The following is a 24913-nucleotide window of genomic DNA, read 5'->3' as shown; positions in this document are numbered from 1 at the left end:
GGACAGATCGGACACTTTTGACACATTTTTGGAACCATTATTGACATTTATACAGCGATCAGAAAAAAATTATACAGCGATCAGAGCTATAAAAATGCACTGATTACTGTGTAAATGTCCCTGTAAGGAAGGGATTAACCACTAGGGGGCGATGAGGTTAAATATAATAAAGTAAAAAATAGCTGATATGGACTAATAAATGCATAAATAAGTGACAAATACTAGAAGATGACCAACTATTGTGTATGTGAACTGATATCACACAAAAAGTGTTGTTTATATTTAGAATGTATGATACGCTAATATTAACCTCCCAGTATATATTAGCAGGTTAAATATGTGTTCCCTGTATGTGTTCTAACTTTATGGGGATATGACTGACTAGGGGAGGAGACATATCATTGTTCCTACTTAGTAGGGACAAAACGATCTGTCTCCTCTCCCCTGACAGAACAGGGATTTGTGTGCTTACACACACAAATTCCTGTGCTGGATCTTGTGCGTGCGATCCCACATGGTCGGCGGCGATCGTGCCCTCTGGTGGCTCTAAAAGGGAACGAGGTACCCATACAGGGTTTTACCCAGCCGTGCCATTCTGCCACAGTATATCTGTGTCTGGCGGTCGGCAAGCAGTTAAAAAGACATGCTTACAGCGTGGCCCCAGCTCTGGTATAAAATGCTGTGGTTAAAGGGAGTGGTTGGGGGCTGTAAAAATGCAGCTCGGCTGTAAAAATGCAGCTTAGCTGTACGTTCTTACTGCCTCTGAACATCCGTCCTAGACGCATTCCAAAAAATGCTTCTAAACACAAATGCCTAGAAACTATCATAAATGACCCTGTGTACATGTACTGATAAGATAACATGGAGAAGAGTTCAGGGGCAGCTGAAAAAAACGCTCAACTGCTCCTATACGTCCGTTTACCAGCAGCGGTGTACATGAGGCCTAAGAATCTTTTAGTGGCAAGGGCCTTTACAAGCAGGAAACCCCCCAAAAAAACTGGACCAGTACATCAAAAAAAAAAGAAAAAAATTTAGGTATGTAAATGCTCCAAAACGCATGTTAACACTAGGCACATTTACCGCTTGAGCAATATGTCATTTCAGTGACCAGAATATCTTATTATTCTGGCCAATCAAATGCAGTTCCAAGTGCGTGACGCCTGTAAATGAGCCTAAAACACTCACACCGACGTTAGATACTTTTATAAGCATCAGCTGTTTTTTTGGCAAAAGGCTGCTGCCAAGAATAGGGGAACGTGGTGATGTACAACACGTATGACGGGACTAGAAAAACAAAGCCAGCGAGCCAATGAGAGCAGAGCAGAGCTGAGCCACGGGTCCATGTCTAAATGAACACACAGTACAGCAGGTCAGCTTTTATGCCTACATAGCAAGCTGCTTGCAATGGGGGCACTCGGCAGGATGGAGGGGTCAGGACCGCTGGCGAGGGACCCGAGAATAGGAGGATCCGGGCTGCTCTGTGCAAAACCATTTCACAGAGCAGGTATAACAAGTTTGTTAAAAAAAAAAATAATAATAATATTTTAATATCACTTTAAGTTTTGTGTACCAGGAGGCATGACCCGTGTAGGCCAAATGACCCCTTCTAATATACTGTTATGACCTTGTACTCCCCTCCCCTTTAAAACCCCTTTCTAAAATAACCGAGACCACACATTGCTTATGGAGTATAACTGGCCATAACAGCCTTTATTAAAAAAAATCAACCAAATAACTCCAATATAAAATATATAACATGAAACAACATAATATTTTAACCCAGTTTGTTGGTCTCTGACCGCGACCCACCTTTTACCATATAATTATATCACCACACACTGCGGGACCATTTTACAAGGTGGCAGTACAATATATAAAATCCAGTACAAGCACCAGGAACAGGTGAACATGCTTAAAAAAAAAAAAAAGCACTGTACAGAGAAAAATATTCCAGCAGTAGGATCTGGTAGCACTTTCTAAATAAAAGATAATACCAGTAATGAAAGTGTTACGAGTCCCTTTTTATCGCATAAATACCAAATAGATCTAATAACCTCTAGATACAGTATGTGGTATCTTAGAGCATGTCAGAGCTTTGTGCAATAACAAGCACACACAATCACATTCATCACTTCAATTTGTCAGTCCATTGTGATTTCACATGTAAATATCAACATTTATCTTCATGAGTCACACCATACTTGATTTGTGATAAGAAACAATAAGTATTACAATAATAAATCTAATCCTATGTAGCAGTGTATGAGATGCACGCAGTTATATTTAGATGGTAAGTCATTCATTTTTTTTTCAAAAGGTTTGCCTGGTAAAATTGTAAATTGTATATTTTATCTATTTTCTTTAAAGAGGAACTGCAGTCTGCTCACATCATTTGTAATAAACACATCTTTATCATTCTGAAGCTTCCCTCCAACCACTTTGCATATTATTTTATATATACTGTGATTCTGTATTTGCCAAATATGCTGCAGAAATCTCCCTATACTGAATGTGGCTGCAACCATTTTAACTGTGGGCAGCTGAAGCTGTTGCCTGTTCACTTCCTGGATTTACACAGACACACAGAGGCACACCTCCAATTCTGGAGCCCTGCAGCTCTTATTGGCCCTCTTATGACTCATCCCAACTCCCTTCCTGGCAAACTCTCACGAAAATGAGAGAGTTGTGCATGAGGCTAAGGACCAGACAAGAACCAAGAAATAGGCTGTAGAAGGTATTTACTGGCAGAAAAAAAAAAAAGTTTTACTATCCAAAGTTAAAACAACAAGAGCAGGAGATTTAACAGATGGAAAGTTGAAAGAAAAAAAATGACTGAAGGTCCACTTTAACCGCTTCAGCCCTGGAAGATTTGGCTGCTGAATGACCAGGCCATTTTTTGCGATTCACCACTGCGTCGTTTTAACTGACAACTGCGCGGTCGTGCGGCGTTGCGCCCAAACAATTTTACGTCCTTTTTCTTCCCACAAATAGAGCTTTCTTTTGGTGGTATTTGATCATCTCTGCGTTTTTTAATTTTTTGTGCTATAAACAAAAAAAAGAGTGTCAATTTGGAAAAAAACACAATAATTTGTCATTTTTGCTATAATAAATATCCCCATTTTTTTTAAAAAAAAAAAAGCTAATTTTTTTCTCAGTTTAGGCCGATAGAGTATGTATTTTTCTATATATTTTTGGTAATAAAAATCACAGTAAGCATATATTGATTGGTTTGTGCAAAAGTTATAGTGTCTAGAAAATAGGGGATAGATTGATAGCATTTGTATTATTATTTTTGTACTAGTAATGGCGGATATCTGCTGATTTTTATCAGGACTGCGACATTATGGCGGACACATCGGACATTTTTGACACTTTTTGGGACCATTGGCATTTATACAGTGATCAGTGCTATAAAAATGCACTAATTACTGTAATGTCACTGGCAGGGAAGAGGTTAACACCAAGGGCAATCAAGGGGCTACATGTGTTCCCTTGTGTGTGTTCTAACTGAAGGGGGAAGAGAATGTCTAGGGGAGATGACAGATCGCTGTTCATACTTTGTATGTTCATACTTTGTTCATACTTTGTATAAACAACGATCTGTCTCTTTTGTGTTTACACACACAGATCCCGGTTCTCGGTGTGTCACGAGTGATTACAGGGGGGGGGGGGGGCAAACAGCGTGCGTGCCCCTAGTGGCCACAGGGAGATGTGACGTAACATAACGTCGTTTTACCCAGCCGTGCCATTCTGCAGCAGTAAAACTGCGGCAGCTGGTCGGCAAGTGGTTAAACACAATTGAATTATCATTTTTTTTATCATAAAATTATTTCATCAGATTATAATAACCTGTTGCATTGTATAAAGTATCTTTACATTTAGAGAAGTATAAGGAAAGGAAGCAGCTAAGCTGTAGTAGACGAGGCGGTGCTTTTGGCCTTGTCAGAATAAGTAATGGGTCAATACATAACTAGAGTATCTTTTTCCCTCATTATGTGTCAGTGGGAGAGTTTTAACGAGGAACTGTAGTCTTTTATAATGAATCCAAGGCTGTCAATAGATATAGTGATTTTTGAGAAGATTCAATTTAGATGGGTTTTAATTGGATATTCATCAGATACCTGATAGCTATATGATTGCAAATAAAAAAAAAGTATAGGAACAGTTCATTCCAGCATTTTATTTTGTCCACACCTTTTTAAATAATAAGAAAAAAAAAACTTTGCTTAATTTTTCACCCTTTCACTGGCCTGGTCGGCACTCACTACTCAAAGTTCCTCTTGGTTGCCCTTTCTGACCATTTGTGTGCTTTGAACCGTAGAATATACTGTTTCTACTAATACGATCTTCTGCAGAGAATGATTTTCCACTACTTATTGATTACCCTTTATCTACTTGTTTTATGTCTGCCATTAGGGAAAACCTTGAGATGAAATAGACTGGAAGCATTAGATGCTGTAAACTCTTGTTTTTATTTTAGGTACTACCTTGAATATACTGTATATCGGATCTTTGGATAGACCACTGTGTATGTCATAAATAGAACTGGTTGGCCAGACCTGAAATTCTGCATAGACTACAAAGTGTAAGGAGGTACATCTACCCTCAAAAACTTAGCTCCAAACTTTTAGACAGTATTGTTACAGATTTAATTTACAAATGGCAAAGATGGTGATTGTAGTATGACCGACTAAGATTTTAGAAACATCATACTAAAGTAAATGGCCACCACTGTCCCTATATTCCATATATAAGCTGTACACAGTGGCATCGCTAGGGGGTGGCTTTTGGGGCTATAACCCAGAATCTGGGGCCCATAGCTCCGAGTCTCGGCAAGGGTCCCCAAGGGGAGGGGAGGCTCTCTGGGGACCCTGATGTAAGTGTCGAGCTCTCTGGGGACCCTGATGCAAGGGGGAGACTCTCTAGGGACCCTGATTTTAAGGGAGAGGCTCTCTGAGGACCCTGAATTAAGGCGGAAGCTCTCTGGGGTCCCTAATGTAAGGGAGTCTCTGGTAACCCTGATGGATGTGGGGGCTCACTGGGGACTCTGATATAAATGGGGCTCTCTGGGAACCCTGATGGAAGTGAGGGGGGCTCTCTGGGGACTCTGATGTAAGGAGGAGGCTCTCTGGGAACCCTGATGTAAGGGGGGGGCTCTCTGTGGACCCTGATTTAAGGGGGGCTCTCTGGGGACCCTGATGTAAGGGTGGGGCTCCCTGGGTACCCTGATGTAAGTGGGTGGCTCCCTGGGGATATATATACACACACGTATATTACTGTATATACATGTATATGCCCGCCCAAGCGTATGACTTTCTTTACTACGCTGCTATGGGCTCTAGCCCCATATCTTTTGTAGACCTTGGCTGTACATAATAATATGTATGTTGTGTATGCAAAATAAGTAAACTTTCGGTCAAAAGGGAATGATTCAATGCTGTGCTGCATAGATATTCCAGCATTCGTGAAAATGTCTATGTCTGCTTCCATACTATGTACAGGTCATTTTATTTTTCCTATATTACAAATTAGCACTCATTAATAGTCAGTACTAGTCAGTCTAAGGTCAGCATATGTGTACCCTATCTTGTGGTCACCTAAAATTTGAGAAAAATCACTATTGCGCTTTTTGATCTTTTTGGATAAAATGTTTTTGTGTGTTAAAGTATATCTAAACCCAAGAACAAAAAAGTAATATATTGCAGCATACCAACTCGTGAGGAGAAAAAAAAAAGCTGATTACCAGCGGCTCTTAGAGGGACATTAGTCCCGATCAAGGAGAGCTCCTGCCAGCTCATCTGTGGCACCTGCCAGTGCATACCTACCAGTGTCCACCAGCACCACCTACCAGTGCCACATACCAGTGCCCACAGTGCCACCCATCAGTATCCATCAGTGTCACCAATCAGTGCCTCATAAACAGTGCTGTCCATCAGTGTCGCCTACCAGTGCCCATCAGTGCCATCTATCAGTGGTACCTATCAGTGCCACCCATCAGGGCCCAATAGTGCCATCTTGTCAGTGGGCATCAGTGCTGCCTTATTTGTGCCTATCAGTGCCCATCAGTGCAGCCTATCAGTACCCACCAGTGCAGCCTATCAGTGCCCACCAGTTCCACCTCATCAGTGCATATCAATGAAGGAGAAAAATTACCAAAATTTTATAACAAACTATGAAACATTATTTTTTTTTATTTTTTTCAACATTTTCCATCTTTTTTTGTTTAGCAAAAAATAAAAACCCCAGCTGTGATTAAATACCACTAAAATAAAGCTCTATTTGTGTGAATAAAAAAAATGATAAAAATGTCATTTGGGTACGGTGTTGTATGTCCCTGCAATTGTCATTCAAAGTGCGTCAGCGCTGAAAGCTGAAAATTGGTCTGGGCAGGAAGGGGGTTTAAATGCCTGGTAAGCAAGTGGTTAAAAAAAAGTTACTGTTGATTGAGAAAGTTTTGTTCCACTGAACTGCCAGCACTGTGATCATATTGTTTAACCACTTAAGCCCCAGACCATTTTGCTGGCCAAAGACCAGACCACTTTTTGCGATTCGGCACTGCGTCGCTTTAACTGACAATTGCGTGGTTGTGCGACATGGCGACCAAACAAAATTGACGTCCTTTTTTTCCCACAAATAGAGCTTTCTTTTGGTGTTATTTGATCACCCCTGCAGTTTTTATTTTTTGCGCTATAAAAAAAAAGCGTAAATTTAGAAAAAAAACACACAAAAATGTTTTCCCTCAGTTTAGGCCGATACGTATTCTTCTACATATTTTTGGTAAAAAAAAAAAAAATTGCAATAAGCGTTTATTGATTGGTTTGCACAAAAGTTATAGCTTTTACAAAATAGGGGATAGTTTTATGGCATTTTTATTAATATATATATTTTTTTTACTAGTAATGGCGGCGATCAACGATTTTTATCATGACTGCTACATAATGGCAGACACATCAGACATTTTTGACACGTTTTTGGGACCATTGTCATTTAAACAGCAATCAGTGCTACATAAATGCACTGATTCCTGTGTAAATGACACTGGCAGTGAAGGGGTTAACCACTAGGTGGCAGTGTAGGGGTTAAGTGTGTCCTGGGGCATGTTTCTAACTGTGGGGGGCTAGGCTACGTGTGACATATCACTGATCTCTGCTCCCAATCACAGGGAGCAGAGATCAGTGACACTGTCACTAGGCAGAACGGGGAGATGCTTGTTTACATTAGCATCTCCCTGTTCTTCCTCCCCGTGAGGCGATCGCAGGTATCCCTGTGGCGATCGAATCCGCAGGACTCGTGATCCAACTCACGGAGGTCCCGACCAGCGCGCACGCCACTGGTGGTGCGCACGCGATGGCACGTTGGCAAATTTAAAGGGATGTACAGGTATGCCCATTTGCCTGTCCATGCCATTCTGCCGACGTATATCGCCGTGCGCTGGTCGGCAAGTGGTTAAGATAAGACTGCACAGGAAAATACTGGATTTCTGGCAGAATCAACAGGTATTTTTTGTACTTATTAAGTATAAAGAATTTCAATTGTATATTTAACCAAAATGGAGAAAGTCAGAGAAGTTCATTGTTGGGGTTTACATAAACTTTAAACAGTTGTAAAATCATACTGGAGCACTAGGAGAAAACCTATTTATTCAGAGCACAGATACGGTGGTATTATGTCTTGTGTATGTGTAGCCGGAATCCAAACACACATCATCTCATTTCCCAGTTTACATCGATCATAAACGATCCCTGTGTTAAAGCGGAGAAGAAATGTTCTTTTATTCAGTGCCTCAGAACAAGAATGCCTCAGACACCCACACAGGAAATCGCTGAATGGATTTCACAAATGCGGCAATACAGTTTGCATTCTGCTTTTAATTCATTTCAGCCAGGGCAATCCATTGACAGGCTGCCAATTAAATGACAGAGCTCTTTCATGTCCATTGGTGGTATGTAGAAGTACAATAAGCACGCAGAGCCTTGCTGTGAAGCCTTCAAACTGACACATAACAAATGGAAGAGAGACCCGGGGGTTATCATAGCTGATGACCTCAAAGGGGAAAACACTGTGACAAAGCGCCAGGGGTTGCAGTAAAGCACTTAACATAATGCAGCAATTTTATTCCTTAATGTACTGCTCAGAAATCTGCATATCTGTTTTTTGATTCAAAAGGAGGTTGCCAATCCATAAATTGCCTGTAACCCTTAACAACCGTGGGCAATTAAACAGTCTTTTTCTTCACGCATGTTAGATACTGTAAAAGAAATTTGATTACTTACTATTAATATGATAGAATAGCATTAACTCCATGCTGTAAAACGTACCGGGGGTAGAAATTATTGATGTTTTTTTCAATAACAAATAATTTGATGTTGTTTTTTTTCAGTAATAAAAGAATAAGGTGATTAACGTGCTTTGTTGCATGATGTAAGAATTGTTTAGGCTACGCAGCAGTTCCAAAGCAGCACCAGGCCACATGTGATTGTGCGTCAGGAACAAAAAGGAAAGGATTTGGAAGTCGTAGGAATAGATCATTTTAACTTCTTTAAAGAGCAAAACTGATACTTTTGAGCATGAGGCACACATGACAATCTCTATTGCCTTTCAATATTAACCCCTTCAATACCGGACACTTCCTGCCCAGACTAATTTTCAGCTTTCAGCGCCGTCGCACTTTGAATGATAATTGCGCAGTCATACAACACTGTACCCAAACACATTTTTATAATTTTGTTCCCACAAATAGAGCTTTCTTTTGGTGGTATTTGATCATGGTTATGGTTTTTATTTTTTGCTAAAACAAATTAAAAAAAAGATCAAAACTTTTTTTTTTTTATTTCTAATAAGTAAGTTTTCTCATCCACTGATGGGCACTGATGGGGCTGCACTGACGGGCACTGATAAAGTAGCACTGATGTGCACCGATGAGGTTGCACCAATGAGGTGGCACTGATGAGGTGGCAGTGATGGCCACTGATGATGGGCACTGATATACAGCACTGATGGGTACACATAGGTGGTACTGATGGGAACTGAAAGGCGGCACTGATGGGCACTGATAGGTGGCACAGATGGGCACTAATAGGCGGCATTGATGGGCACTGAAAGGTGGCATGGATGGGCATGGATGGTCACTGATAGCTGGCACTAATGTACATTACTGGATGTTACTGATAGATGCCAATCAGTGCCAAACAATGTCTGCCAATCAGTGATGCCCATTGTGGGCACTGATTAACATCCATTGTGGACAATGATTGGCATCCCTGGTGGTCTAGGTGGCATACCTGGTGGTGACTAATGGTGGCATCCCTGGTGGTCCTGGTGGCGTCCCTGGTGGTCCAGTGTGGGCATCCTCGTGGGGGTGGGGCTGCGCTGGTAATCAATCAGCACAGACCCCCCGTCAGAATAGCAGCCAATTGGATCTCCTCTACTCGCGTCTGTCAGATCAACGGATCTTCCTGTTTACATCGTGGTCAGCCATGAGTGGACATGGCTGATCACGTGGTAAAATGTCTCTGAGAGAGACTCTTTACCTAGATCGGTGTTGTGGTGAGTCAGACTGACACACTGCAACACCGATCGCCACGATGCGCACCCCGGGGGCGCGCAGCAGCTTGATATCCTGGCGACATCATAAGACGTCCGGTCAGGATATCGCAACCACTTTGCCAATGTCATATTGCTATATGTCGGGCGGAAAGTGGTTAAAGTGGAGTTGCCCCCCAAAAAATAAAACTACTTAAAATTCAAAAAAAAAATCAAAAAAAAATAATTGGCAAAAAAAAAAATTTTTACTCACCTCTAAATACCGGTTGCTAGGGGGTCCCTCGTAGTCTGCCTTCTTCATTGCCCGGGCTGGTGACATCACTTCCCCTCGCGCCGCACATTCACCTGGGACCTGTCACGTGTCCCAGGTGACTGTACGGCGTATCACGGCGCCCTGCGCCGCTCGCGCATGCGCAGTGGGTGCCCGGCTGTGAAGCCACAGCCGGGTGCCCACAGTATGCATGACGGCGCCGCGAGCGGAGCGGGGAGCGAGGGGGGGGCTTCGTTCCCCCGCATCGCTGGAACCCGGGACAGGTAAGTGTCCGATTATTAAAAGCCAGCAGCTGCAGTATTTGTAGCTGCTGACTTTTAATTTTTTTTTTTTAGGGGGTACCCCACTTTAAGTAATCGGTGCATAAGCAAGCAATATCAGGCCTGAGTTACACGAATCAACTATAACATTATGCCCCCTTTTCCACCCAATAATACTTGTGACAATACTAAATTGCACTCCAAATCTTCTAAGCTAGTAGTCAGATGCAGCAGTGCCCTAGATTTCATGCTGCAAATAAGTTGTAGCCACAGGAGTGCCTAGGCACCATCACATAGAAGGAAGTTCACTGCTAACTACCAGGAGGAATTCAAGACAAAAAAATCCCATCAGGTTACTGCTTGGGCACAATTTACCTTTCTAAATGTTTTCTGTAACATAGCAAATCTATATTTGTTGAGTTCAGGTCCACTTTAATTAAAATACCAGTTTTTATTGATTTTTTTTATAAACAAAGGAAAAAAGGCAAGGATATAGGCACTACGGATATAGCAAATAAGTAATACTCAAAGTAGTAGAGAACTTTTGACTAAAAAAGAAAAAAAAGACCGTATTGGATGGAGAGCGTCTGTGGCAAGACTTGAAAATTGCTGTTCACAAACACTCTCCATCAAATCTGACAGAGCTTGAGCTATTTTGCAAAGATGAAAAATGCCACTCTTGCTGTGCAAAGCTGGTAGAGACATCCCCAAAAAGACTTCCAGCTGTAATTGCAGTGAAAGGTGGTTCTACAAAGTATTTACTCAGGGGGACTGAATACAAATGCACGCCACACTTTTCACATATTTATCAGTAAAAAAAATTGAAAACCATTTACCATTTTCCTTCCACTTCACAATTATGTTCCACTTTGTGTTGGTCTATCAAATAAAATCCCAATAAAATACATTTACGTTTTCTGGTTATAACATGACAAAATGTAAAAATGTCAAGGGGGTATGAATACTTTTTCAAGGCAATGTATATTTGCCAATGTCTGTTGCAGGATTTTTCAATGAATCTACTAAATACAACAGAGGTGTAAATAACAATCATAAACATAAAAGGCAAATGTGGTCATCCTCACTCCTGCACCTTCTATAAATCATTTATAAAGTAAAACCCGGGTCTGACTTGATGCCACAAGGAACATTTAATATGTGCTTTGAAGCATTAGGCTATATACTCCAAAATTCTTCAAGGCTTGTTAGGTTGGATGTGCAAATCCATTCATCCGTGAAAGCATTTGAATTAGACATGACACCCCCAGGGTAGAAAATATTTGCTTTAAAGAGTGATTTTTTTTTCCCCTTCATCTTATTAAAATGAGTATTTTTCTCCTATTATATGTGATGAGTAGATGCAAGTATAAGGAAATAAGGGTATTTCAATCGTCAGACATTTTAAGTGATTAGAGGGGAGTAATGCCACACTATGCTACATGGAATGCAGGCTTGTCTGTGTTAGTGCTGCTACCTTTATTTTAGCTAATGTTTTCCGGAAGTACTCCCGCCAAGACATAGGGGTATAAAAAATGTGTGCCCCTGGCACACTGAGCTCCTTCTGTTATATCTAAAGTCAGTAGCAGGATGATTTTCTTAAAAGAGATTACATATAAGAGATTATACTTACATACATATAGCACAACTAATGTGTATATACCAGTATGACTTTCTTTAGGATTTGGGGGAGCACTGGTCAATCTCCAAAATGGGAGGACTGTCCTGCAAAAATTTGGGTGCATTGCTCAATAAAAATTATTATGGAATAAAAAAATGTATACACATAAAATGAAATGTTGGACTAAGTCAGAAGCTTTGTGCCAAGTTCATAAAACCCATGCAAATTTTTATCCTTAGTATTGACGTGTGCTTTATGTAGTTATTATTTGTGACACCTTTAGGCTCCATTCACACCTGAGAATTTTGTAAGCGCCTGCCTATTTTTACAAATGTAGGAAACGTGTGAAAAACACTTGTCACAGTTGTGGTGCCATTCATTGTTACTAACACCCCAAATTCAGCAAGCAGATGCACGTTTCCCTATGAAAAATCATGCAACAAATGCGTTAGACGTGCAGTAAAAAACATGCAAAAATAGAATGTGCCAAAAAGCTACATGAGCTTACTATGCCGTGCTTGTCTCACATAGAGCAACCCATACTATTCAGTGGCCTGCCCTATGTACATAGCATGAGAATGAGCACAAAGGTGACATGATTTTGCACGCATTCTTAATGCTCCAGTTCCTATCAAGAAATCCAAAGATCGACACTAGGGCAGCTATTGGCTACTGAATATGAACTTCCTTATTCTAGTCCGGTCGTACATCATCACGTTCGAATCCGTCGGACTTTGGTGTGATTGTGTGTGGCCAATCCATTCATTCGGAAAGTCCGCCGGGAAGACCGTCGGACCTAGTCCATTGAAAAGTCCGGTTGTGTGTACGCGGCATTAATGTCAGTCACTATTTGTCAGGGCTGGCTCTTGCTACTTATGAGCAGCTTCTTTCTTTCAGTGCTCAGAAGCTGCTCAGCTGTCAGTTAATTACCAGCCACCCATTGTTACCACAGTGACTCACATAGTTACCATTACCTGCCTTATTAGTCCAGCCTACAGCCAGCCCATTTCTGCTATTTAAATAGCTTAGCTCATTTCCTCCTTGCCCTTGTGTGGTCTATGATCTCTAAGTGCATTTCTTCCTGTGTATGACTTAGCCTGGCTGACTTCCCTTCAATTTTTGTTCATAGGTTTTGCTTCTGACTACTCTGACTTCTGGTTTCCTGACCCGGGTCATCTGATTACCCGCTCTGGCTTCCAAACTCTGGTGTCTGTTTTTGACTACATTCCCGAACTGTGTTATTTTTGCAATTTCATTAAGGCCCCGTTCACACCTGAGCAATTTTCTGTTTGAAGCTTGTAGCTCTATAAAGTCAACAAGCCAAATCCCATTCATTTCAATAGCCCCAGTTCACATGCAAGCATCCTGTCACCTGAAGCAAAATGCCTGTTGCTCAAAAAAGTACATGAGTTTCTGTTTTGGCAGAATAAAAGTATTTTTGGTCCCATAGGTTTCAATAGAAGCGCATGACTTGAGCATTTTACAGCGCTTCTCTGAAAGTGGTGGAAAAGATGAAAAAAAAAGAATACTTTTGGATGGGTGTAGAGGTGCGCTCAGTATAAAAGTTAAATACAGGTTGGGGTGACAGGTAAAGCCAACACAAAAAGCATTCCCCTTGATCAGACCTAAAACAGAAAACTAATGCAGCCATCATATCTAAAAATTGCTACACAACAGTATAAAAAAATGTTTGCTTTATGGTTAAATACAGCTTTAAAGAACAACTGTCAACAGGTTATAGACATTTAAAGGATAAGTTCACCTTTTAGAATGTGTTACATGTTCCACCCTTTTTAAAAGTGGAATATGTAACATGTTCCCACTCCTGCAGCCTCTTCCCGATCCTGCTTTGAATTTTGACAGAGGGCCCGGGGATCTGCTCCCTGTACCCGCTATCACAATTAGAAATGAACACAGCTGTGCAAGGTTCTGCCCACTTGGCTGCTTTGTTCATTCACAGAGTTCTGTAAATTAATGAACTGCAAGTAGCGACAGCATTGTAGCTGACAGCTTGTAGTTCTCAATGAACTACCAGAGTGTTATTGAGCGCTCTAGTAGTTAATTGATTCTCCCTGTCATTCAGTAACTACCTGCCCATAGAAGGTATGAGCAGACAGCTTACACAGACAGTCTGCAGGAGCCTGAGATTGCACCGGTGATCTGCTGGTCAAAGGGACAATATCTTACGGGCTCCTAAAAAACCTGCAAAAAATATGTATGTATTCTTTTTTTGAAAAGATAAACGTATCTTTTAATTATTTATGCCACGCTCACTGCCGTAGGAGCTGCTGGATTTTGGGGGCCTTCCCTTTTTCACAAAGCCAGGCAACAGGAATTTTTCAACTTTCTCACAGGCTCAATAATCAGTACAGGGTACTGTTTTGGTTTTGTTCATTTGGGGATAAACTTGAATGGGGAATGGGAAAACATGGGATGCCTGGTACTTGAATGTAATCTTGAGGACTTGCTAATATCTCTGGCTGCTAGTTATTAACATCAACAGCGCTGTCCACCTGTAGGATTATTGACACAGCAAAAACTACGACAAAAAGTCTTGAAGTTCAAGAAGCTGCTGTATATAGGCTTGCTGCTATAAATGTTGGACCTTGTCTGTCAGGGTGGTTTCAGCTAAGCGTACCTGAAGCTGGCAAAGGGATGAGACTTCCAGCTCTGGACCTTCCTTCTGCCCAAGAGCCCCCAGCTCAGGGGTCCCCTACGAGTGACTGGACCCTGCATTCTGCTCCCTCACTGCCAGGCTCCTGAACATTTATGGCTTTCTCCACCTTTTGGGCCTCACCTCCGCAGGGATTGATGGAAACTCCATTTATAATCAGGCTTTAGCTTCCATTCCTTCACCCTCTAAGTTGCAGAACTATCCAGCAACATCTAGAGGCCGGGGGGAGGTAATTAGACCCAGACCTTGGATCTCTGCACAGCTAAGCACAAAGAAATGAACCCCAACACCTCTGCCTATAGAGGAGCCAAACTAAATTGACCTACTCTATACACGGAGTGTGCAACATTTACTATATAACAATGAGCTTAAAAAACATTCCTTGCTGGTCACGTTAGCTTCAGACGCTGTAGGGAAATTCATCCTTGAAATTCACAAGGAAAGCAATGAAATCATTCAGATCCTATCTCAATGCTCCCTACTTGCACTGACATCTTGCTTCTTGCAAAACCTAGAGAAAGAAAATTGATTTCACAGCCCACACTTGGAAGACAATTTGGCCCTTCCTATGACAGTTATATATACAGCGTATGTCAGTGACTAGATGGAGTAGTTAGGCCTAATTTTTGCACGTGCTTATATCCGTAGACCATGACTGGGCCATATGTTTGAACAGCCATGATATTGCCCATGTAAGTGTATAGAGACAGACTGACTGCATGGACACAGCCGCCCCATCCCAGTTGGAGAGACATGTGGGTGCAGGTGAGGGGCCCTGTGGCTAATAGTCACAGGCTGAGGGCCTGTTCACACTGCAGTGCAGCTACTGGTACGTGGTACAATCTGGCTGAGATCAGTGCAGTGGGCATGTGCTAAGCTCAGTGGATTGCACTGTTTCCTTCTATTTTTTATTTTTTTTTTAAACAACCTTTATTGAAATGTCACACAGACATCTCATAAAGATCAATTTCTGGACCGCGTGGTGCGAGGCAATAGTGTGACCTGGACACATGGAAGACAAGGCATTTTGCCTAGTCCATGTGGTGGGACTATGCTGGAATAGCCACCCATCGCAGTCACACCACATCTGGTGTGAACCAAAAAGCTGCCAGAACTGAGTCAGGCTGATAACCGAGGAACCAGGCAGCACAGACAAATAACGCTCAGAGCTTTGGAGAGAGAAAAGTACACAGTATAGAAGGTGCTTTTTTCATGTTCCATGTCTGAGGTTTACAACCACTTTAAAGCGGTAGTAAACCCGCACATTTTTTTTTATTTTTATTTTTTTAAAACCTGCAAAGCAAAAGGCATAATGAGCTAGTATGCACCGCATACTAGCTCATTATGAAATACTTACCTTAGAACGAGGCCCCGACATCTGGCCCGATCCACGCCGAGGGAGCTGACATGCTCCCTCTGCGTTTCTTCCGGGTATCGCGGCTCCGGCGCTGTGAGTGGCCGGAGCCGCGATATCGTCACTCCCGCGCATGCGCGCAAGAGATTTCATTCCGGCCGGCCGGCCGGCCACTGCCGGATTTTCAGGCCGAGAACCCCCTTGTGCGCATGCGCCTCTGCAGTCAGCGGCGCATACCGAGGGGAATATCACCTAAACCGTACAGGTTTAGGAGATATTTTTTTTACCTACAGGTAAGCCTTATTATAGGCTTTCCTGTAGGTAAAAGTTTAAAAATTGGGTATACAACCACTTTAACAGACTCCTCTTCCCTGTAGTACTGGCACAGTGCCACCTGCAGACAAGAAGAATACCTGCATCTGCCTACATGCATTTACATGGACTGCCCGTACGCAGCATCTGGCGACCCAAGCTGCATAAAAAACACAGTCTATTAGTGTACAGGCCTCAGCGCCTATGTAAATGAGGTTTTAGAGATGGTGCTACCTTGTATACAGCACATGTTTAGGGAACAGAAATGGCTCATCTCGAAACAGAAGTGATTGCTTAAACAGAGTTTCAGATTATTTTCAAGAGCCCTCGCCTCCCCACAGAAAAGTATTTTTGCTGCCAATTGAGGACTGATTGGACTATATATTCATCATTCCATAAACCTTTTATTTTCGAAGTGCCTCTGGTATAATATGTTAGCAATTGATCTATAGGGCTACACGCTGTCTTCACAGCTTGCCAAAAGCAGCAGCTATGTGCAGAATAAAGGCTTCCTAAAGTGTTCCCGAGGAACTGGAATTACTGATGGGAGTTTTAGCTGTATACATGCTCTACTTTCCTTGTGTAGCTTGATTTTAATAATGCTTCCAATCCGAGCGTTTTCATCAACTGTCATCGCAGCTTTGCATGTTCTGCCAGGCCAGTATTCACATTTGTGGAATTTAAATGAAATTAACTGCCTGCAGTAATCCACCAGTAAGTGTAACATATTTGAACAGGCAGATATTAGATCTTCATTTAAACTGTGCCAACTGATATACTGGAATAAAACACAAGGACAATTCGCATTTTTAATTAAATATTCAACACAAATATCAATACATGTAATTGTGCACTGTGGAAATTCACTTTATAGCATTTGTATAACTGCCCACTAGTCTGTTAAATTACCCTAAAAATATTAACTGGTGACCACTCCTCCTTTAGCTGAAAGATGTCAGTGGGCTGTATGGGCTGCCCCTCCCAACAGCAACTCAATAGAATTTCAATCAGAGCTTTGACTAGGCCAGTGATGGCAAACCTTGGCACCCCAGATGTTTCCCATAATGCTCATGCACTCTACAGTGTAGGTGAGCATCATGGGAAATGTAGTTCAAAAAACATCTGGGGTGCCAAGGTCCGCCATCACTGGACTAGGCCATCTCTTGGTGGATTGCCTAATGTTCTTCAGATGATTATTGTTATGAAAGCCTCACAATTTCTCCTAGGTGGGCTACTGTGTCATGTTTTGGAAAATGAATGGAAGTTGAGAGATTGAGATGTATCAGAGTTCAATTATATGTCAATATCTTAGCCTCACTGATACATTATATTACCAAAAGTATTAGGACACCTGCTTTTACACGCACATAAACTTTATTGGCATCCCAAGTCAAAAGGGTTCAATATGGAGTTGGCCCACCTCTTGCAGCTATAACAGCATCAACTCTTCTGGTAAGGCTGTCCACAAGGTTTAAGAATGTGTCTATAGGATTGTTTGACCATTCTTCCAGAAGCACATTTGTGAGTTCAGGCACTGATATGGACAAAAAGTCCTTGCTCAAAGTCTCTGCTCTAATTCATCCCAAAAGTGTTCTATTTAGTTGAAGTCAAGTCTCTGTGCAGGCCAGTCAAGTTCCCCCATCCCAAACGCACTCATCCATGTCTTTATGGACCTTGCTTTGTGCACTGGTTCAAATCATTTGGTGGAGGGGGGATTATGGTGTGGGTTGTTTTTCATGGGTTGGGTTTGGCCCCTAAGTTCCAGTGAAGTAAACTCTTAAGGCATCAGCATACTGAGACATTTTGGCCAATTTCATGTTCCCAGGTTTGTGGGAACCGTTTGGGGATGGCCCCTTTTTGTTCCAACATGACTGTGCAACCATGCACAAAGCAAGGTCCATATAGACATGCATGAGCGAGTTTGGGGCGGAAGAACTTGACTGGCCTGAACCCAACCCGATAGAACACCTTGGGGATGAATTAAAGCAGAGACTGCGAGCCAGGCCTTCTTGTCCAACATCAGTGCCTGCCTGACCAAATGCATTTTTGGAAGAATGGTCAAACATTCTCATAGACACACTAAACCTTGTGGACAGCCTTTACAGAAGAGTTGAAGCTGTTATAGGTGGAAGACGTGGGCCAACTCAATATTGAACCCTACGGACTAAGACTGGGATGCTATTAAATACAATACAATACATATACAGAGTGCAGCTCTGCATAGAAACCAATCAGCTTCAAGGTTTTTTTTTTTTTTTTTTTTTTTATCAAAGCTTAAATTGAACAAGCTGCAGTTAGAAGCTGATTGGTTTCTATGAAGAGCTTCCCCAGATTTTACACTTCCCAGTTTTAGTAAATCAACCCCATTGTGTTCAATACCATGCTGACATTCTCTTCACAAAGTTTGGGGTGCATCCCACTATTACCATATTGGGTTCTTCTCCCAAAATGCTGTTGTCGGTTTGCACCAAACACACCTACAATTAATGTGGTCAAACAACTCTATCTTTTATTCATCAGTCTATAGCACATTGTTCCAGAAGGCTTGATCTTTGCCTTAATGTTCAATGTCAAACTGTAGTCTTGCTGTAATCCTTTTACCAGTTGAACCTGTCCACCTTACACCATTAAATTACATAAATGAAAAACATTACTATTATGGTGTTCTCTAATAAATACATCACATAATTAAGACTGACTGACCGCATAAGACTGACTTGAGCATAGGAATATAGTGTATAATTAAATTTTATTGAGTTTCAATCAATCAGGTGCTGGAGACCAATGAGACAAGGCTTGATGAGCGTTTGTTTCCATTTTCAGTTCAACCAACTTACTTAAATAGAATGGCTAAAAGGTTCAAATAATCTCTTTGCTAGTTCATTGGACAGGAGGTAGTAACGTAGCCCTTGTACACACGATCGGAAATTCCGACAACCAAATCCATCGGATTTTGTCCGAAACTGTTGCATACACATGGTCGGACAAAGTTGTCGGAAAATTCGATCGTTCAGAACGTGGTGACGTTATTTCGTTATGACGGGACTACCATCAGGCTAGTAGCCAATAGCTTTGGTGTAGGAATATGATCTGAGCAACGGTCCAATCGGACATTTTCTGTCGGAATGTCTGACCGTGTGTACAAGGCCTTAGAGTTTCTGACTGCTGCTGTTGCTTGTATTTTAAAAGGGAATAGGTGATGTCTAATGCCGCGTAAACACGACCAGACTTTTTGACAGCAAAGGTCAGACAGAACGAGTCCATCGTACAATTCGACCATGTGTAGGCTCCATCAAATTTAAAATAAAGCCCAATAAAATAAGGGCCCTTTCACACTGATCAGTTTTTCTTCTGTTTTTGCCTTACCAAAAGCAGAATAAAAATGCACGACCATTAAATCCTATGGAACTCTTCACACCAGTCAGTTGTGGGTCAGTTGTGTTTCTAAAAGTCATATATGCTGCATTTTTGGTGGGGTAAAAAAAAGTGCACCTCCAAATTTAAAAGAAAGAAACGGCCCGGACACAGACACTAGGGGGAGGGCCGGCATGACGAGGGGGGTGGATGTGAGGCGGAGGCTAAATAGGAGATGGGCGGTAGGCAGGCGATGGGCGGCGAGCATAGCGGAGGTGGGCAGAGCTTGCGCGCTAGGGAATTAGTCTGCACCATATTAACAGGAAGCAGGAGCTTTTCCCACCCTCCCTCCCTATTTTACGGTTTATGGGTGTGGGTAGATATGGTCTCGGGGCGTTCTTTTTGTTGGGTGGTTTACTGACGGTGGTGAGTATGCCAGGATGGTTGTATTGTTTATCGTAGTAGCAGCAGTAGGTCTATGGGGTCTTTGAAGGCGGTGCTAAAATAATGGAGCTCTAGGGGAGTTGGGCTCATATGGAGCTATAGGTGTCCATTCCCTTAAATGGTAAAGATGTTGCAGAAGGTTGTATCTGGAAGGAAGTTGCTGGTTTTTGTCCCCGAGCTTTCGTAATACGTGGCGGGGGGGCCTGTTCATGGGTGTACCGATACAACTAGTTGGTTGGAAATGATAGTTTACCTTCAAAGACCTCTAGATCAGGAATATGTAATACAGAGATATATTTGGTTTATAATGTTTGTTGTAAAATGTATTTATATGCATTAAGTTATGTTTTTCTAAGATTTTTGTATTTTTTCATATGTTGGTAATAAAAAGATGGCTGCTATGGCCATTCAACTCCAAAAAGAGAATGTGTCGTCTGGTCAATCATAAGTTATTTACGATAAGGGGGATATGTGTTGTTTTGGGGAGCCTCACGAAATAGGCACCTCTCTTAGTCATGAAAAACACGGCAAAAACACAAACTTGTGGTTACATTTTTGGTGCATTTTTAAGTCACATGTCCTTTTTTCATAGATGCAAAATGCACCAGAAACACTGCAGAAAAACACATATGCATTTTAGCTGCGTTTTTGCAACAGTGCAGTGTGAAAGTGCCTTAACATTTAGTTTGGACAGTGTATCCATTTTTGTTTAATATAATTCTTTGTTGCATCTCAGTGTTGCTGATCCCCTGCAGCCAGTTCTTGTATATATGCATGCACTCTATTTAGGGCTGCATAGTATTTCTCAGAGTGGCTGACCACCAATATTGTGTGACTTTTTTGGGGGTGTGTAAAGGGCCAGCGACCATGCCAGTCCTGAAATGGCTAAAGATTATATATACACATTTATGACTGGGTTTACAAAAAATGTAATCCCTGGTAAGCCAGGCTGGTATATTTTATAGGAGGAAAGCTATGCATTTTATCGTCAAATAATACAACACTGAATCAGTTCTGGAGGCTTGAATCCAACATATTTGCCAGCTGATATATAATTCTCGGATATCCACTAGTTTTTAATTTGTCTATTTATCCACAGGCGTTTAACCTGGTGAGTGGATGTGTAACAGCATGAGTTTTTCGCTTCAGCCTTTATTTTATTGACTGAATGAGAATGTCTGTGTGCTTATATTGTAGACAGAAAATAGAGGTCATTGTGTCTGGTGTAAAGTAACCTTTTTTCTTAGAAAAGGAAAAATAAGAATGACGAGAACAGTTCTTCCTGTAATCAATAGGCCGTGTGTTTAAGTAGCTTTACTTGTCATTGTAGCTGAAATCAAAGCCCATTTTACTGCACAGAGTCACATATGGTTCAAAGCCATTAAACCATTACACATTTTTAATTTTGGAATAATAGGGTATTATAAGAACTTATGTCGGGTTTTTATGGTTATCTGAGTCTCCACTGAGGAGATTCAACCTCTCTATGATAATAGTCACCAGGACAAAAAAAATCCAACATTTTACAGAAATAGAAGAGAACTTCTACTGGGGACACTTTTCCTTTGATCGCCATCTTTAGTTTATAGTGATTTCTTCACTGCCTGTTCAATCTCCAAGAATTCTTCTATGCATTACAGTGAAAAACCTCAGACTCCCCCACTCTTTACTTACCTGACCCTGATCTTTCCAGCGACACGAATGAGCACAGCAGCTCCAGCTGCTGTCTTGGGTACTCATTGGATAGATTGCCAATGGCTCCCGCTGCTGTCAATCAAATCCAGTGACACAGGATTCGGGCGGTGGGGCCGAGTTCTGCTGTCTGTGTCAATGGATGCAGCAGCAGGACAGGGCCCATGGTACCCAATCAGGGAGACCGTACACACACATAGACCTTGATGTTGTAATTATATTGTATATAGGTTAGCAGTAATGCATAACAGATCTTTTAGGCACTGATATAAGGAAATATATCAGTTGGAGTTCCCAGGCTTGGGTCTGTATTGCCAAAGGAGAGCTTCCAATGGAGAGGTGGCAGGTTGCAGTGCACCGGAACAGCACTATAATGCTGCTGGAAAGAGCCCCATATTACTAGCGTGGCTAGCGGGATGTTTTCTTTAGGAATGCATTTTCCCTGATCTGACCCTACTTGTCTGGAACCTCTCCCTGCACTATGCACTTTACTTCACCAGTGGGGTCTCTGTCCTTGACCTACCACCCACTCAAGGTGTGCCCAAATGATGTGATTCAGCCTATAATAATATAGGGCCCCACACCAAGATGGTTGCATGAGATCTCAAGAGATTACATCGTCCAATTGAACAGTTCACCTTTCTGGGAGACTGAGGGAGTCTTTGAGGTTCAAAGACTTAACAGTTCATTGAGTGCATCACAATGAGTACAATTAAAACTGAAGTCTTTTTGCTCTCCCTGGTTCCTCTCTCCCAACATGCCAATGTATTAAAAAAAAAAAAAAAAAACGTTTTGTTTTTATTACATACATTATTTTAGACCCGGGAATGTCATCACTGGGTTTCTGTGCATTGCTATGCAATGCAAGCAGATCATCGTTGGTGGAAGTATCTGGCAAGGTGTTGTGCATAGCTTCTCATAATATCATAGCACCCTGTTGTGGACAATGATGTTCCTCCAGCCAGGAAATAAGGTGTGTCCTATGTCAGTGGTCATCAACCCTGTCCTCAGGGCCCACTAACAGGCCAGGTTTGTAAGATAACTGAAATACATCACAGGTGATATCATTTGCTGCTCAGTGATTGCAGTATTCTAGTCTGCATCTCCCCAAAGTAATACATAAAACCTGGCCTATTAGTGGGCCTTGAGGACAGGGTTGATGACCACTGTCCTCTGTGACTTGTTGCAGATTCTAATGCACTGGGGGGTTTATTTACTAAAGCTGGAAAGTGAAAAATCGAGTGCACTTTTGCATAGAAACCAATTAGCTTCCAGGTTTTATTGCGAAAACCTAATTGAACAAGCTGAAGTTAAATTAAAAGCTGATTGGCTACTATGATTCGGAGTGCACCAGTTTTAATAAATCAACCCCAAAGTGAGAATCTCACAGTGTGCAGTGAAATCAAACTAACCATTTTTAGTACAACTGTTCAAAATTGTTTGCTCCACTCTGGTGATTGTAAGAAGGGTATTTTATTTTCGTTCACATCTGATACTTACTATGTATTGTACGTGTGAACTTTTATTGTCATGTCAAGCGTTCAGTATGTTCATAAAGTCAATTTTTTCTTTATTCTTCAGACCTTTCCGAGTTCAGCTGTAGAGAGCTACATTCCACGCAGTATATAACGGACGGTCCATGTCGCAGTGTGAAGCCAACCAAAGAGCTGGTTTGTTCTGGTCAATGCTTACCCTCTCATCTCCTACCAAACTCCATCGGTCGAGGAAAGTGGTGGCGCCAGAGCTCATCGGATTACCGTTGTGTGCCAGCCCACAGCCACACACAACGTATTCAGCTCCTATGCCCTGACAACGAAGTACGAACATACAAGATCAGAGTGGTCACATCATGTCGCTGCAAACGCTACACTCGCTTCCACAACCAGTCAGAGCTGAAAACTATTGGCAAGGAAACGGTGAGGACTTCCAAGAACAAGAAGCCTCATCTTGCCAGGGTTAGACATAAATCAAATCACCATGAGCTAGAAAATGCCTACTGATCAACCAATAATAAATCAGAGGTTTTGTATATGTATGTTTTAAGAAATATACAAATAGTGTTGATTCATACAGCACACCGATTGAATCTGGATACATTCCTATAGATTATAGTTTAGGGATTATCTAGACTAAACTGAGTAGGGATCCAAGGAGAGATTATTGAAGGATGGCTGAACTGAAGTAGGGGATAGAATATATTGAATATATCCTTTAGTCAATAATATTTTATTCTGTACTGAATAGTGAGGTCATCATGTATTTTTCGTCATAAGTTAATGTCTATGCAGTTTTGATACATGATTGTCAGGCAGAGATTGGGGTGTCTATATTAAGAGAACTTTGCAATTTGTGGGCTTGATTCACACATGTTGTCAGCAATGGTAAATTGTATTTTCCCTGTTGCTTACCTGCATGTGCAATCCTGTGCATGCAAATACATAAGGGATAACATCCCTGATCAACGGATCATTTCTAGGATGTAGCTTTCTAGATAAATGAAAAAAAAAAGTAAATGTAGAAATAGTAAAGATCTACCACCTCAAGGCTTTATTAAATATAAAGAGAAATATGTTGACGGAAGTTTGAAAATAAATATGTAAATAAATATATATATTGAAAAGTATGGATTATAAATAAAACCCCTCCACCTCCCAAATGTAATATCCATATATTATTTATATATTCAGATATACGTATGGTATACCTTGGTACGCTAAGAAATACATAATATAATTAAAAATTATTTTGCTTGATAAAATAACATTTTTAGTGCTCGATCCATTGATTTAAGTAAATTAAAGCTGTCTATACACTATGCAAACTTCAACAGGTCCTGATGAACAATCTGAAAATCACTCCATGGGTGGACCTGTTTCATCCTCTGGCTCAACAAAATGAATGTAAAAATGAAAGGAGCTAGATGGAAAATTGACAGCCAAACAGAAGTTGCATCCAATTAGATGCAGCTGCAGTTCAGGTATTCTGACAGTGACCACATTGGGAAACAGTAATGTCAGCAGGAGATTTGCACATCTGCATTGTATAGCATGGATTAAAGAATCCCTTTAATTTTTTTTCCCTCAACCTACAGTCTGAACTAGGTCTAACTGTACTTGGCCAGCTTAAGGTATTTGTCCTCGTTTTGGCAGTGTTAATGAGCACTCAAAAAATAAATAAAAACATTTCTTATTATTTCTATAAAATAAGATTAGATTCTAAATGAAAATTTGCAAGTTCTGAAAATGTATTTTTCCCAAAAATATCTAAATAAAAATATTTTTTAAAATGTATAATACTGTATATATTATTGTTGCACAAAAGCATTTTGTAGATTTACATTGTAGATTTAATAGCAGGATTGATTTTTGATTTTATAATTTAGGCGCTTCAG

At 41.2% G+C, this 24913-nt stretch overlaps 1 protein-coding gene across 1 annotated transcript in view; it reads left to right on the top strand.

Annotated features, from left to right (window-relative positions):
- SOST (sclerostin) overlaps positions 1-23997 on the top strand; it is a 30848-nt gene extending 6851 nt beyond the window's left edge. Inside the window, exon 2 of the mRNA XM_077459585.1 lies at positions 23104-23997. Within this exon, the coding sequence (XP_077315711.1) occupies positions 23104-23522 (419 nt within the window). The 3' untranslated portion in view covers positions 23523-23997. The remainder of the gene's footprint in view (positions 1-23103) is intronic.
- Positions 23998-24913: the final 916 nt, after the last annotated feature.

This window comes from Lithobates pipiens, unplaced genomic scaffold (genome assembly GCF_037356315.1).
Source record: "Lithobates pipiens isolate NorthernLeopardFrog02 unplaced genomic scaffold, aLitPip1_a1.2 Scaffold_28, whole genome shotgun sequence".
NCBI classification, from domain to species: Eukaryota; Metazoa; Chordata; class Amphibia; order Anura; family Ranidae; genus Lithobates; species Lithobates pipiens.
The sequence above is the reverse complement of the archived record's forward strand: the minus strand, read 5'-3'. Positions and strand labels throughout refer to the sequence as shown.